General features: G+C 45.3%; 5 protein-coding genes across 5 annotated transcripts; 3 read left to right on the forward strand and 2 right to left on the reverse strand.

Moving 5' to 3' along the window:
* Positions 1 to 122: 122 nt before the first annotated feature.
* GLAREA_05725 (Metallo-dependent phosphatase) lies at positions 123 to 2078 on the forward strand (the record flags this gene model as incomplete). Its single annotated transcript, XM_008079014.1, has 5 exons — positions 123 to 255; positions 308 to 486; positions 537 to 1086; positions 1139 to 1765; positions 1816 to 2078. 5 exons carry the CDS (start codon positions 123 to 125, stop codon positions 2076 to 2078), a joined length of 1752 nt encoding a protein of 583 aa, XP_008077205.1.
* A 118-nt stretch (positions 2079 to 2196) lies between these two features.
* Positions 2197 to 3327, reverse strand: GLAREA_05726 (uncharacterized protein; the record flags this gene model as incomplete). Its single annotated transcript, XM_008079015.1, has 2 exons — positions 2197 to 3038; positions 3168 to 3327. The coding sequence occupies 2 exons, from the start codon at positions 3325 to 3327 to the stop codon at positions 2197 to 2199; spliced, it is 1002 nt and encodes a 333-aa protein (XP_008077206.1).
* Positions 3328 to 4704: 1377 nt separating this feature from the next.
* On the forward strand, positions 4705 to 7074 carry GLAREA_05727 (uncharacterized protein; the record flags this gene model as incomplete). The annotated part of the gene is made up of 3 exons (XM_008079016.1): positions 4705 to 4928; positions 5206 to 5256; positions 5316 to 7074. The coding sequence occupies 3 exons, from the start codon at positions 4705 to 4707 to the stop codon at positions 7072 to 7074; spliced, it is 2034 nt and encodes a 677-aa protein (XP_008077207.1).
* Positions 7075 to 9328: 2254 nt separating this feature from the next.
* On the forward strand, positions 9329 to 10986 carry GLAREA_05728 (ALDH-like protein; the record flags this gene model as incomplete). The annotated part of the gene is made up of 4 exons (XM_008079017.1): positions 9329 to 9367; positions 9425 to 9793; positions 9882 to 10292; positions 10357 to 10986. 4 exons carry the CDS (start codon positions 9329 to 9331, stop codon positions 10984 to 10986), a joined length of 1449 nt encoding a protein of 482 aa, XP_008077208.1.
* A 487-nt stretch (positions 10987 to 11473) lies between these two features.
* GLAREA_05729 (SET) lies at positions 11474 to 13111 on the reverse strand (the record flags this gene model as incomplete). Its single annotated transcript, XM_008079018.1, has 1 exon — positions 11474 to 13111. One exon carries the CDS (start codon positions 13109 to 13111, stop codon positions 11474 to 11476), a length of 1638 nt encoding a protein of 545 aa, XP_008077209.1.
* Between the last annotated feature and the right edge of the window lie 12 nt (positions 13112 to 13123).

Below are 13123 nucleotides of genomic sequence, written 5' to 3' on the forward strand. Positions count from 1 at the left end.
AGAGGGGCAGACAAAGGATTGTGGCAAAGCCAAGGGTACAAAATCTTATCCATTCGCGATTGTAAGTTTGTTGTCTTGCGACGCTTTTATTTCTCTGTCAATTTTTTGAAGTCATCGACATCATGAAGTTCTCGCAATCCCTTGTTTCCGCTGGATTGCTGGTTGGGGCTTCCAGCTTGGTTGCTGCTGAGGACGTGTTGGTGAGCAAACGGATGGGAAAGAGGTTCATTGATGATCAGGGAAATTACAATATTTGTAGGCATTTCTTGATTGAACTTGTTCAGTATTTCGTACTGACACATTGAAGCTTTCTACCATATCAATGATGTCCACGCACATCTTGACGAGTTCCGTTCAAGTGGTGTCGACTGCCCGGATCCTACCAAAGGATGTTTTGGTGGATATGCTCGAGTATCTCAGATGCTCAAGGATACCAGACCGGGACATCCAGACAGCTTGTTTTTGAACGTTGGAGACGAGTTCCAGGTATTTTCCAATGTCAATTGATTCTGGTTGGCAGTGCTGACATCATCTAGGGCACGCTATTCTACAGCTACTACGGTGGTGAGAAGATTGCCGAAACACTCAATCAGCTCGGTTTCGATGGTATGACGCTTGGTAACCACGAATTCGACGGCGGAGACGACAAACTTGGAGCTTTCCTTCAAAATCTCACGTTTCCAATCATCTCCGCAAATATTGTCTCGGATCATCCGGTCCTTAATGCTACAATCAAGCCATATCACATCTATGAGGAGTACGGACTTGCTGTCATTGGTGTCACAACTGACACCACTCCATCGATCTCGTCACCAGGCCCTAACACAAAGTTCACCAATGTTGTGTCTGCTGTACAAAACACCATTAATCACATTAAGTCCACCACAAACATTACCCGCATTGCGGCTATTACGCATATTGGGTATGACGAGGACAAAAAGCTTGCAGCCGCAGTTTCTGGTCTTCAATTGATCATGGGAGGACATAGTCATACTCCTCTAGGTGATTTTGCTGGCGCTGTTGGCAAATACCCTACTATTGCTACCAACTTGGATGGTGATGAGGTCTTCATTGTCACCGCTTACCGTAAGTTTCCTGGCAACGTATTTTTGGAATATTTTGAAGTAACATGTCACAGGTTGGGGTGAGTATCTCGGTTACATTGATGTGACCTATTCTCCAGCAGGCAAGATCCTCGCCTATCACGGTGCTCCGATCCATCTCGACAACACCACAGCCCAAGACCTAGCTCTGCAGGCGCAAATCAAGAAATGGCGTGAACCATTCGAGGCTTTCGCAGCTGAAGTCGTTGGATTCTCCAATGTCGTGCTCGATCAGACGACATGTCAACAGAAAGAATGTCTTCTCGGAGACTTCATGACTGATGCTATGTTGGCCTACCGACAACCGCAAAATCCTTCCGTCGCCTTTGCACTGATCAATGCCGGTGGTATTAGAGCTACCATTGATGAGGGAAATATTACTCGTGGAGAAGTTCTTACTTCATTCCCATTCGGAAACGCAATTGTGGAGATCAACATCTCAGGACAGGAGCTTTGGAAGACTCTTGAAGGAGCCGTGTCGAAAGTCAACCAGTTCAACGGTGCAGCTGTGACTTCGGCTATTCAAGTTAGTAAGGGCGTTAATATCACTTTTAATCCTCGCAATGCTGTCGGTAGCAGACTAGTCAGCGTGGATTTGTTTGATGGACCGCTCTCTTTCACTAAGAACTACACTGTTATCACTCTCGACTTCCTTGCTGGTGGTATGTAACAACCTTTGCTATTATGAAAAAAATATCCTAACATCTCTTAGGCGGTGACAATATCTTCCTCAAAAGGACCGAGTTTGCAATTCTCGATACCCAAGATTTCGTCCTCACGCAATACATCCTTGCGCAAACACCAGTCAATATTGCTCTAGAGGGTAGAATTCGGGAAGTCAACGGAACAGCTCCTCCTGTTTCGACTACCACCACCAAGAAGATCCCTAACATCGCCACTCGAGGGTCCGCTCCCGCAACAATGCGCACACCAGTCACGACATCCACACCAAAACCTGTCAGAGTTAGGGCGTAACCGAAATATGCTTCAACTGTACTTATGTTAAAACCACGAATCACGATCTGAAAACCTTAGACACAAAATAGAACATATGAAAAATACAAATATCTTAATACCATCTCCTCACTCCCACCTACGGCTCAGCAGGCAATGTAACACTAAACCACAACAACTCCTCCCCCCTCTTCTCCCTCCAATAATTAGTACTATCCCTCAACTCCCAGCACCCTCCCAGCACCCACGCAAACCTCTCCAAAAACCCCTCGCTCACTTCCCAGTTCCGCGGCTCCGACGGCTCACCCCAGACGATCAACCCGCTACGCTCACTCGGCGCATGACACACCTCTACGAGATTATAACACAATTCATCATCATCGAATTCTTCGCCTTGTCGCAAGATATTATCTCGCAGCGCCGGGAACGGGAAGAGATCAATCCAAGGATGATGTTCCACTGTTCGCTGTAACTGCGTAGGTCGTAATACCGCTGGACAATCTACGGAATTCCATGTGTCCGTGTAGAAACTCGACGTTGCTTCACCCTCCAGCCATTCAAAGCCCACGCCTAAAGCGTGCGTGTTGCTTACGAGCGCCCGGAACACGTTGTATTGGATCAATGTTAGTAGCAGGTCTGTCCGAGGTGAGGCGATGAGGGCTTGTTGCCGCATGTAGTTGTCGAAGCGGTGGAGGACTTGGTTTGCTTGGGCGGGACTTAGGTCTGCCCATTTTACGGGGGTTTTGAGGGTGTCTGGTTTGTTTTGGAGGGAGGCGTAGATGGTTGTTGAGTTGTTTGGGGGCTGGGTTGAGTGGATTGGGATTGTTGTGGTTTTGGTGGTTGTGGATGTTGAGGTGGTTGTTGTGTATGCTGTTGGTGTGGCAGTAGAGGATATGTCTTCTATTCTGTAGGCCTCTGAGGCGCTTGAGGAGCCTAGAGCACCTGCTCGTTCTAGTCGCCTTTTGTCGGTTTTCTTTTTTCCTGGTGGTCGGTTAGTATAAATAAATCACCATGTAGAATATAACGCTATATGAACAAGTGACCTCTATACTAATCTACGCTATATTCCTTGAATTCGTTAAATACGTCACTAGAAAAATATACACTTACGAAAAGCCCTCTGATGAATCCGATTCTGCAATCTCCTTCTCTCAACTGCATCACTTCGTCCCGTCCAATCATCATCTGCCGTCCGTACACCCTCTTGTTGCGGCATACGATCCAACTGAACCCCAAGTTCGCCCTTCGGCGTCGGCAGCGATGATGCCATCGGGCTTAAGGTCGGCAGTCAGTCCCAATGCAACAATAAATGTAACAATGGAAAATATCCAGATTCTTGAATATTAGAGAAAGCGATGCTTCCGTTCTATCTATAGTTTGCTTACTCTCCTAGCTGTAGTCTAATAGGTACAAGTACTGGACCGACTAGGGGAGCTAAGCGAGAAAGGGGGGTAGTGCGAGGGTTTAAGCTAGTCGTCATGCAGGTTGCTTACCCCTCTCCACTTGCTAGGGACGGGTTTAACAAACTTATTTAGACAACGTTGGAGAAGACCCTTAAAGACTGGTACAAGTATTCCTGCAAGATGGTTGTGGTCGTCTGAATATTGTTGAAGAATACGGCGGTATGTCTCGGACCTAGTTCGGTGTTCTCAATTCCAATGCGTTCGAGAAGCAAGAGAGATCGAATAACAGTATACTATTGACGATACTCTCGGTAAAAATCTTAAATCTACAGCCTTGACTCCAATCTTTCAATCAGAGGGTATCAGCCATCTTATCTTATTCATACGTCTCATTTAGTCTTCTCTCCAGCCTCCCAAGCAACACCTCACACAATGTCTCATGCGCACACCAGAAAAGTCCTATCGTATCTCGCCCATGTGTCACTCGAGTCTTTTCTATTGTAGCGGATTAAAGTAAAACCTTTAATGATGTTGACAGAAAATTACCTCGTACATAACTTCGAACAGTCGCTTAAGCGAATCCTCAATCACGGCCTAATACTAATATATACCGGGAATAAGCTAAATTGAAGGCTGTGGGAGTACTCCTTCGGGTATGAGATTACTTCATCTGGGAAAACAATAATCGAAAAACATAACAGCTCTGAACAGATTTGTTTAACTGACGGGAAGATGATTGGCCTTAAACCTTTCAAATTTTGTGTCTTGGTATTTATCTTTGTCAAGTTTGTTACTGAAGTTCTTTATCTCTACTATTTTGTGATCATTTATTGATATAAATATGTTTACTTTTCACAAATTACCTACTCTATATAATTAAAATTTAGATATAAGCTTCTCACTAAATTTCCAACTTAGTAGAGGTAGTGGTAGACGATGAAAAAGTATTACACACATAATTCTAAAACCTTAATTCTGTTCTACAGTTCTACTACTTACGAGACTAAACTCTAAATGCAAATGAGAGAACTGTCTTCAAGCAAAACAAACAGAGTGTGATAAAGTAGAATTAACATGACTGCGTGATGGCACGTGACGAGCTGACGTCTTATTTCGTCTCGAGCGCTCAAAACCTTAATAGCGACTGTTCTTCTCTCAACATCGGTGTAACATCATTAAGGATTGGATGAAATTTGGTAGAGGTTGCCGCAACAAACCCGGATGTCATCAGTGTCAATACATACATGTCAGGCTCAGCTGACACTCTCCAGAATGATGGTGTTCGTGTCGCCCAGCTCTGCGGCAAATGCCAGGTTCTATCTTTCGACGATTCGAAGATAGACGACCATATTGAAATTTCTTTCGCTGATGAAAAACGTCTTGGCCTCTGTCAAGGTGCAAATTGGAAGCCGCTTCATCTCGAGTTTTTACTTACTGACGACTACCCGGATCTTCCATATTTGACATGGTCCGCGCGAGAAGGCTGTAGTTTTTGCGAATTCATGAGACATGCGATTTTATCTAGCGAATTTTCAGATTGTTTAAAGAGGAGGGGGATAGTCAGAGTACGGTCTCCTATCTCTGTCACGTTGTCCTTAGTTTGGAGAAGATACCGTAATACAGACGTATGCTTCAGTCTTACTTGGATGGTAGCGGACATAAATTGTGAGTAAACAAATATTCACTGGCATTTTAGGTAAAAGAGTGTAAGACTCGGAGGATCAATCGACTAAATTATCTCACAGTCAACAGAAGGCACTCGCTACCTATAAGCATTCCGATCCAAAGTGGCACCGGTAAGTATAAACAATTCGTTCCTCAATTGAGATTTTGTCTAAATAATACTGGATTCTAGGTTCTGCCATCCAGTGGCTATCCACTCCCCCATCAGGGACAATTTCACCCTTGACCGTGGCTCCATAGATTGGGTGATACGTAACTTAAAAGACTGCGCTAGCCATCAGCATCCAAAAAACTCAAGTTTAGATCCTACCTTTTTTCCTCCAAGACTTTTGGACGTTCGTGAAGGTCTATTGAGGCTTGTCTTGCAGAAAGAGCTAGTTAAGCGCTCCTCCAATAGCATATGCCCGAAGTATACGGCGCTGAGCTATGTCTGGGGCACAAAGGACGACGTAATCCATCAGCCAAAGACCACTTCAGCGAATTTGCAGCAAAGATGTCTATCAATTCAGGAGGAAGAATTGACTCTAGCGATCAAAGACGCGGTACACGTCTCCAGGGCCCTATCTGTTGACTACCTGTGGGTTGATACGCTATGCATACTTCAGGATGAATATGACGCTTCAGACTGGCAGAAAAATTGCTCAGTGATGGATCTCATCTACGGTAACGCACAACCCACAATATGTGCGAGCTCTTCGAATAATTGTAACGAAGGATTTCTGGGTAACAGTGATCTCCTTCCTCGAATATATATTCCTTTCCAATCCAAAATCAATGCGACCATGCATGGCACACACAGCATACAACAATTTGTGGTGAAGATCGACAGTGATATGGCGGATTGGCCAACATCTCTATACGGTAAACAGTTCTCATCGTGGTCTCGGCGAGGCTGGACTTTTCAGGAGCATCTTTTATCAACGCGCACGCTCATGTTTGGCAAATTGAGCCTACAATTTGAGTGTCCCATGATAGCCGAGATTTACAACTACAACAGTTCTGTTCATTATTACAAGGGGTCTAAACTGTCTCGGTATATGGATGAATCGAACGCAGATACCGACAGACTGTATAAGATCTGGGTAACCGGATTTATACACGAATTCAGTCAGCGGCGTGGTCCCGACTCACTTACCGTGCTCACAGACTGCTTGCCTGCACTCTCAGGGCTCGCAGCAAAGTTTTGTCATCTCCTCAAAGTCCCGAAGAGCGACTATGTCGCCGGCTTGTGGAAGGCTGACCTATTCCGAGCTCTCATGTGGGTGCGAAATTGGAAGTCCCAACTAGATTTCGAAAACCACTTACGGGATTTGGAAGAGGAAGAGTCAGGAAGTGCTCCCACTTGGTCGTGGTCTCATAACTCTGCTATGAATGGTAGCGCTGGTGTTTACATGCCACTATACGACCCAAGGACTATGCCGTGCCGGCAGGAATGCAGTATTGTCCCTTGGGTGAGACTACAAGGCGACAACAACTTTGGTAACGTATCTGAAGGAGTACTTCGAATTAATAGTATAGTCAGCAAACTGCCGTCTACGCTTAGGCATGAGCACCGCGATATCTACACCGCAATGTCTGTTGGTGAATGGAGTTATGATGAAGTGGCATACGGGGACAGCAAGACTTACTTAGCTACCTGTGTTCAAGACTGGAACACGCCGCATCTTTCCAACCGCGGTTCATGTTCTACATTTGACTCCATGAATAAAGGCTTCGAGCTTGTTCTTCTTGGCAGCCGTAGACCTCGCGGCCAGAAGGATATTGAAGATGACGACAAAGCACCTCGTGATGCTTACGGCCTCATCATATATCCAGCTTCTACGAAACCAGGCAAATATTATCGTGTAGGCTTGTTCTACTCATATTATGCAAAGGGTGGAGGTTTACAGCTTTTTCAAGAAGTCGAGACGAAGACAGTTGAGATTATCTAGTAACCATAGTGAGAGGTTTTCAGTTGCGTTATTCGGTTTCTACTACGCCTACTTTCTAGTAGAACTGTCATTGAAATGTCACTCAGTAGTGAGAAGGTGGAGGTAAGCGTAGGAGCTACAACTTTTAAGGATGACAACGGGTACTAAGGCTGGGATGGAGGAAGGCGGAATTGAGAAATGTGGTTGAAAAGGGACGGATACGGAACGAGATAATGAATTTATGAATTTGGTGTTGTTGTGGTGGTGGTGTCTAAATGGTATAAATCATCTGTATTATTTCTAGGATTTTCGAAGAGACGTTAATTATGAATTGTTTATGTTTTAAATTTTGTCTTTACAGCACTAAGTGGAATTTATTTCTGTCATGAAATTCGACATTGTGTAGACGTGTACGGAACCACTATGGTGAGTAATTTAAAACAGATAATTAAATTTCTTGATAGAGAAGGAAAGTATAACGAATAACTAGAAAAAATGGCCTCTCTGAACAACAAACCAACCTAAAACTTAAATTCTGTATACGACTCGTGAGTGTTGGTAGACGAACTAGCTATCTTGTCATCCGAGCTCTAAGTTCAACTCTTTCCTTACGTTTTTAAAATTAAGAGAGTGTACTTTTACCTGGTTTGTGCAGCCGAGAACCAAATAAGTGTGCAATTATTTGAATTTTAGTCTTATTTCTGGTAGCGTGGCGCATCAATGAAGTCAGACGTACTTTCCCCAATCCGAAAAATCGCATATTTGCATGGTATCTGCGAAACGAGTCTCGACGGGACTGAACCATTGAACTACAAAATGGCCCACTGTCGCTTCGATTTCAAAGACAGGAATGGAAGAAAACTGCCAATGTATGTTCAGTAGAATGGTCTCAGATATGTTTTTGATTAAATCGAGCTACTTAAGGCGACGTCTAGTCGATGACATTTATACGATGCTTTTGCCAGCCCTTTCCCTCAAGGATATCATTGGTGTCGCTAGAATATTAATGGTAATGTGGCGTTTTATTTTCTGGGAGGTGCTAGGTCTTGGGGATCATCATCGGTCGGGTGTTATGTTGCCAGCACATGGTAGGGTCTACGGACGAATTAGTACAGACATACGAATATGGTGCTGTGTTGATATCATACTTTTCATCTTCTTCCAAAGGCTCCTCTTGTTCTCCGCCTGTCAACAAATTGAAGATCGAAAATAAAAGAGTCCATACTACAAACAGTAGGCGAAGGAAGAACGAGACGATGGGTTTCTTTCTCCAGTTGTATATGAGGATAGCGATGAGGATTACGGCAGTAGAGGCAATAGCTAGACGTATCAAGGCCTCCTTGAATTCAATCCAATGGTGGATACAACCCATCGTCGAAGAATGGATTTGTAGCTTAATGAAGTCGAAAGAAACTAAAGCTTGATGAGTTTCCCCGCGAGAAGGAGTTAAGTAACAGCTGTTCTTGTCCGCGTTGGAACACTATTGTGATTGGATGAGTGTACGGCAGGCTGGACTCACTGCTCGATCACCTCGCCTGGGTATCACACGCTTGTTGGAACTTTGTTGGAAGGTTCATTCCAACACCAGACCTAAGCGAGTGTTGTACTTATGTCCGAACCAAAGACTATGGATGGCGGTGGGTTAGCCCTGTCTGAGATTTGGTCCAAGAACCAAATTTTGTCCGTAAACTAGACACGTCAATCAGAATATTAGCTGATTAAGAAGATATAGAAGAGCACTGGCAAGATAAAAGACAGTTCTAAGTACTACTTCCAGAGATGATCTTTGAAGTAATATTTCGGGTAGTGCAAACCATGACGACGAGAATTCTGGGAAACCTGTACCATCATGTCTAATACTGTGTGCACAAGCCGCCCATAGTGAGGGCACAGACAGGCCACTACCACTTCCTGCACAATATCACCCACTACCCAGTTAAGAAGCGGCATGGCTGTTGAGTGGCTGCAGGTAACCCAACTGCAGTCAGCACTTACGCGATTTGACCTTCACCCGAAATATACACATGTTGCGCTTTCGTGTTGGTTTTCATGCGCGCAGTCACTGGACAGTATACTGCGAATGAATCCTGCCAGCTTCAGGCACGAGCATAGAGCGATATTGGCTAACATAATGAATGTAAACTCTATAAAACTTCCGGCCTCGATCATGATAATCAGATCTGCTTATTCCGTCTTTATCAACGGTCTGAGTGACAAGAAAGTTGCTCGATAGATCTCTATCTTTCCACAAGTTCGAGAGAATCTTTTGGAAATAATGTCGACAACATCCGCGTACAAGCTTGATAACTTCGAGGTAGATCCAAGCAACTCCCTGAAGATTTCCTCCAGTCCAAGCTAACTCTCACAAAAGTCTTTCTACAACATCATCGACAATGAGCTCGTACCGACAGCCAAAACCCGTAGGGCAGTCGATCCCAGCAACGAGGAGCTTCTCGCTGAAGTTCCTGTCTCGACGCAGCAAGATGTAGACCGCGCCGTCGCCGCAGCTCAAGCAGCGTTCCCTTCATGGCGTGATCTCTCACAAGATGAACGAGCCGTTTACTTGACTACGTTTGTCGATGCGATCGATGCTCATCAGCAAGAGTTCGCCCAATTACTCGGAAAGGAGGCAGGCAAGCCGCCACAAGGTGTCGGTATAGAATTATATCTGCTTAGCCACCAGATTCATGAGACGCTTAAGTTTAGATTGACTGAGGAGCAAATTGAAGATACGGATGAGGTACGTTCGTTCGCTATTGTTTTGCAATAACTTTTTTCTCCCTGGTCTCTCGGACCAAAGACGCTGCTAACCGTTCTTCAATTCTCAGCGACGGATCGTACAGCGCTACATTCCAATCGGAGTAGGAGTCGGCATTGTCCCTTGGAACTTCCCCATGCTGCTTGGAATTATCAAGCTCGTTTCCGCGCTTCTCACTGGGAATACTTTTATCTGGAAGCCATCGCCATACAGTCCTTATACCGCCTTAAAACTAGGAGAACTTGGAGCGAAGATCTTCCCCAAGGGAGTGTTCAATGTTCTCAGCGGCGACGAAGACCTCGGTCCTCTCCTGACCGCCCACCCAGGGGTAGCGAAGATCAGCTTCACAGGATCGGTGGCGACTGGAAAGAAGGTTATGCAAGCTTGCGCCAGTACTTTGAAGCGCGTGACTCTGGAACTTGGTGGCAATGATGCAGCTATTGTTATGCCCGACGCTGATCTGGCAATGACCGTTCCCAAAGTGAGGATTGTCTACTGAAAAGATCTTGTAAAAGAGGATATTGCTAACTCGACTGAAATCTTAGGTAGCGACCATGGCCTACTTTCACTCCGGTCAGGTTTGTTTCTGTATCAAACGTGTCTATGTGCACGAAGCCATATACGACGCCTTTATAGCAGCTATCGTCGAATTTGTTAAAAGTCTCAAGAGCGGTGGTCCGTCCGATGCTGAAGCGGTACTCGGGCCGATTCAGAATAGCATGCAATATGCGAAGCTGCTGGAGCTATATAGCCAGGTTTCAAAGCAGGATTTGAAAGTGGCATACGGGGGTGAAGCCGCAAGCTCTCAATCGGGTTCCGGGTTTTACCTACCTCCCACCGTAATCGACAACCCGCCAGAGGACTCCAAACTTGTGGTTGAAGAGCAGTTTGGACCCATTGTACCGATTCTCAAGTGGTCTGACGAGGAAGACGTGATACGTCGTGCCAATGCTTCTTCCATGGGACTAGGTGGCTCCGTCTGGAGTAAGGATATCGTTGCTGCTGAGCGTCTCACAAGGCGGTTGGAAGCTGGTACTGTCTGGGTCAACGCACATTTTGAAGTCGGTCCACAGGCTGCGTTTGGTGGCCACAAAAACAGTGGGATTGGTGTCGAGTCGGGACTGGATGGGCTCAAAGGTTGGTGTAACGCTCAGGTCGTCTGGATCAAAAAGTAAATGTTTCTTAATGGCAAATATGTTGCGAGCAAAAGCCCCTCAGATAACCTTCTTTAAGATTATGTAGCAAGTCCAAGATCAAAGCCTAGTATTCCCCATTACCCGGTCTTTTTACAAACATCAACTAGTCTGATATTCTAGCATTTTGCATCGTCGCACTATGTCAAGGTGTGCGTGTCAATAATTGCACAGGTGGTACAAAATCATAGATAGAGAGGATATCTCACACCGAAACACCGACTTGATCAAGTCTACGCTCGAAATTGGATCAAGGTCTTCCCAGAGTATGTAACGCACAGTTCTGTTTTGCTGGATTTGAATAGCAGACCTAATTTAGCACCAAGGATAAGGGAGTAGTCTTGAAAGACCAATTTTTTATGTTCGGCTTGAGCTGTAAAGTACGGATTAATACTAAATTCTCATGTTGTTATAGTTCTGAGCTAGGACCAAAAGCGACCTGCTGAAACTTACATAAGACACTCGGCTCTCAAACTTCCAAACTCTTTACAACATTCACCGCATATCCCGCCAAAAGACGTAGACCGCTAAGCACACTCTCCACAACCTTCATACTCTCGTTAGAATTGCCACTTTGCCATCCTCGAATCGCCCTCCCCGAATCCCCTCTGAGTCTCTGCACCTCCTCAACCTCTTTCAATTCCTCAGCGACCTGTACCATAAATCTAGAGTCTGCTCCATGACTTTTCCTTCCAAGGTCATCGACTAAAACAAGAACTACGTGTACCGCATCTATGAAATCCACACTTTGCAAGACCTCAGACGGTACTGTGGGCAAACTCGATGTCAGATCTTCAAGTTGTAGTGATGCTGCGTATTTCAACAACCGTGCTATGGTGAACAAGCGAGTGACGCGTACAGGATGGTGTGGTTGTGGCCAGTTGTACACATCGCAGTTGAGGAATGTGAAGAGTAAAAGGATGAGAGCGGCAGGAAGATACGAAGTGTCTATGTAAAGGAGGTAAACTTCGTCGAGGAGGGTTGGGTAAGGTGGGAGTGCGTGGAGGGCGTTGGTGTGGAACTGAGATAGGAAGTGGAGGCCCTGTTTAAGGAGATTGAGCTTTGCTTGAGGAGATGCGGTTGAGCGGGTTTGGTCCAATATCGTATAAACCTTCTGAGAGGATTGAGTGAGTGTTGAAGTATCTAGGTGAGTAAGAGTGGTGGTTCTTGACCTAGCATGATCTACTAGAGATTTCCGATCCACGAAAAGATCGAATTTTGGCGATGGAGCGACTGGGGTTTGAATGAGAATTTGATATGGGTTTAAGTCATCAGTACATTTCTTGCATTCGCACTGGAAAAAATATCGTTGGCGTAATTCTGCCCTTCGAAGATCCCGGCTCTGGGTGAAATCCACATAGGAAATAAACAACTGCTCGTCTTGCTCAATGGAATCTAGAGCTATTAGTGAGATACTCCGGCCATCGAACATGATATATGCATTTGGAGTGCAAGAATGATTAGCGAGAGCAAGAGTGGGTTCGTAGCACAATCCGATTGGAGTGTCGTCTGGTAGAGTTGCTCTAAACGCGTTGGTTGCCATCTTATACATCATTAGATAATCTCTTATGATCTGATGGCCTTGACTTACGATACACAGTAATCTTGTACACATTTCCATCTTCGCCGGAGGACTCTTAGAAAACTCAACAGCAGCTCTCGCCTGCAAAAACATATCCTCCCATCTCCTCTGATCTTTCTTCAACTCATCAATATGGCTTTCGAGACCCTTCGATCTCTCATCCAAATCTCCAGATTTCGAATACCGCACCAGTGCTTGATACAGCGCCCGTACCGGTGTTGGTGGAAGTCCAGGAAGTTTGCCGAGAACTGGACATTCGCTTTTGTGTATGAGTTTCCAGTCCGATTTCTGACATGTTGACGAGCAGTAACGCACAATTTTACATCCTGTGCAGCGTTTTAAGGCCGAGATATCGTTTTCGGCGAGGCAGTAGGAGCAAACCCTGTCAAGGGCGTCCTTTTCTACTACGATGAGATAGGGGTCTTTAATTTGGATAATCCTATCCCCCGGCTCGAGAGCCTCGGTCGAGACGAGGCCATGCCCAAGTAACGGATCCTTGATCCGTTTGGTGTGGTTGAGGCTCATGTTGTTTTGTGA

Source organism: Glarea lozoyensis (assembly GCF_000409485.1).
Source record: "Glarea lozoyensis ATCC 20868 chromosome Unknown GLAREA10, whole genome shotgun sequence".
Lineage (NCBI taxonomy): Eukaryota > Fungi > Ascomycota > Leotiomycetes > Helotiales > Helotiaceae > Glarea > Glarea lozoyensis.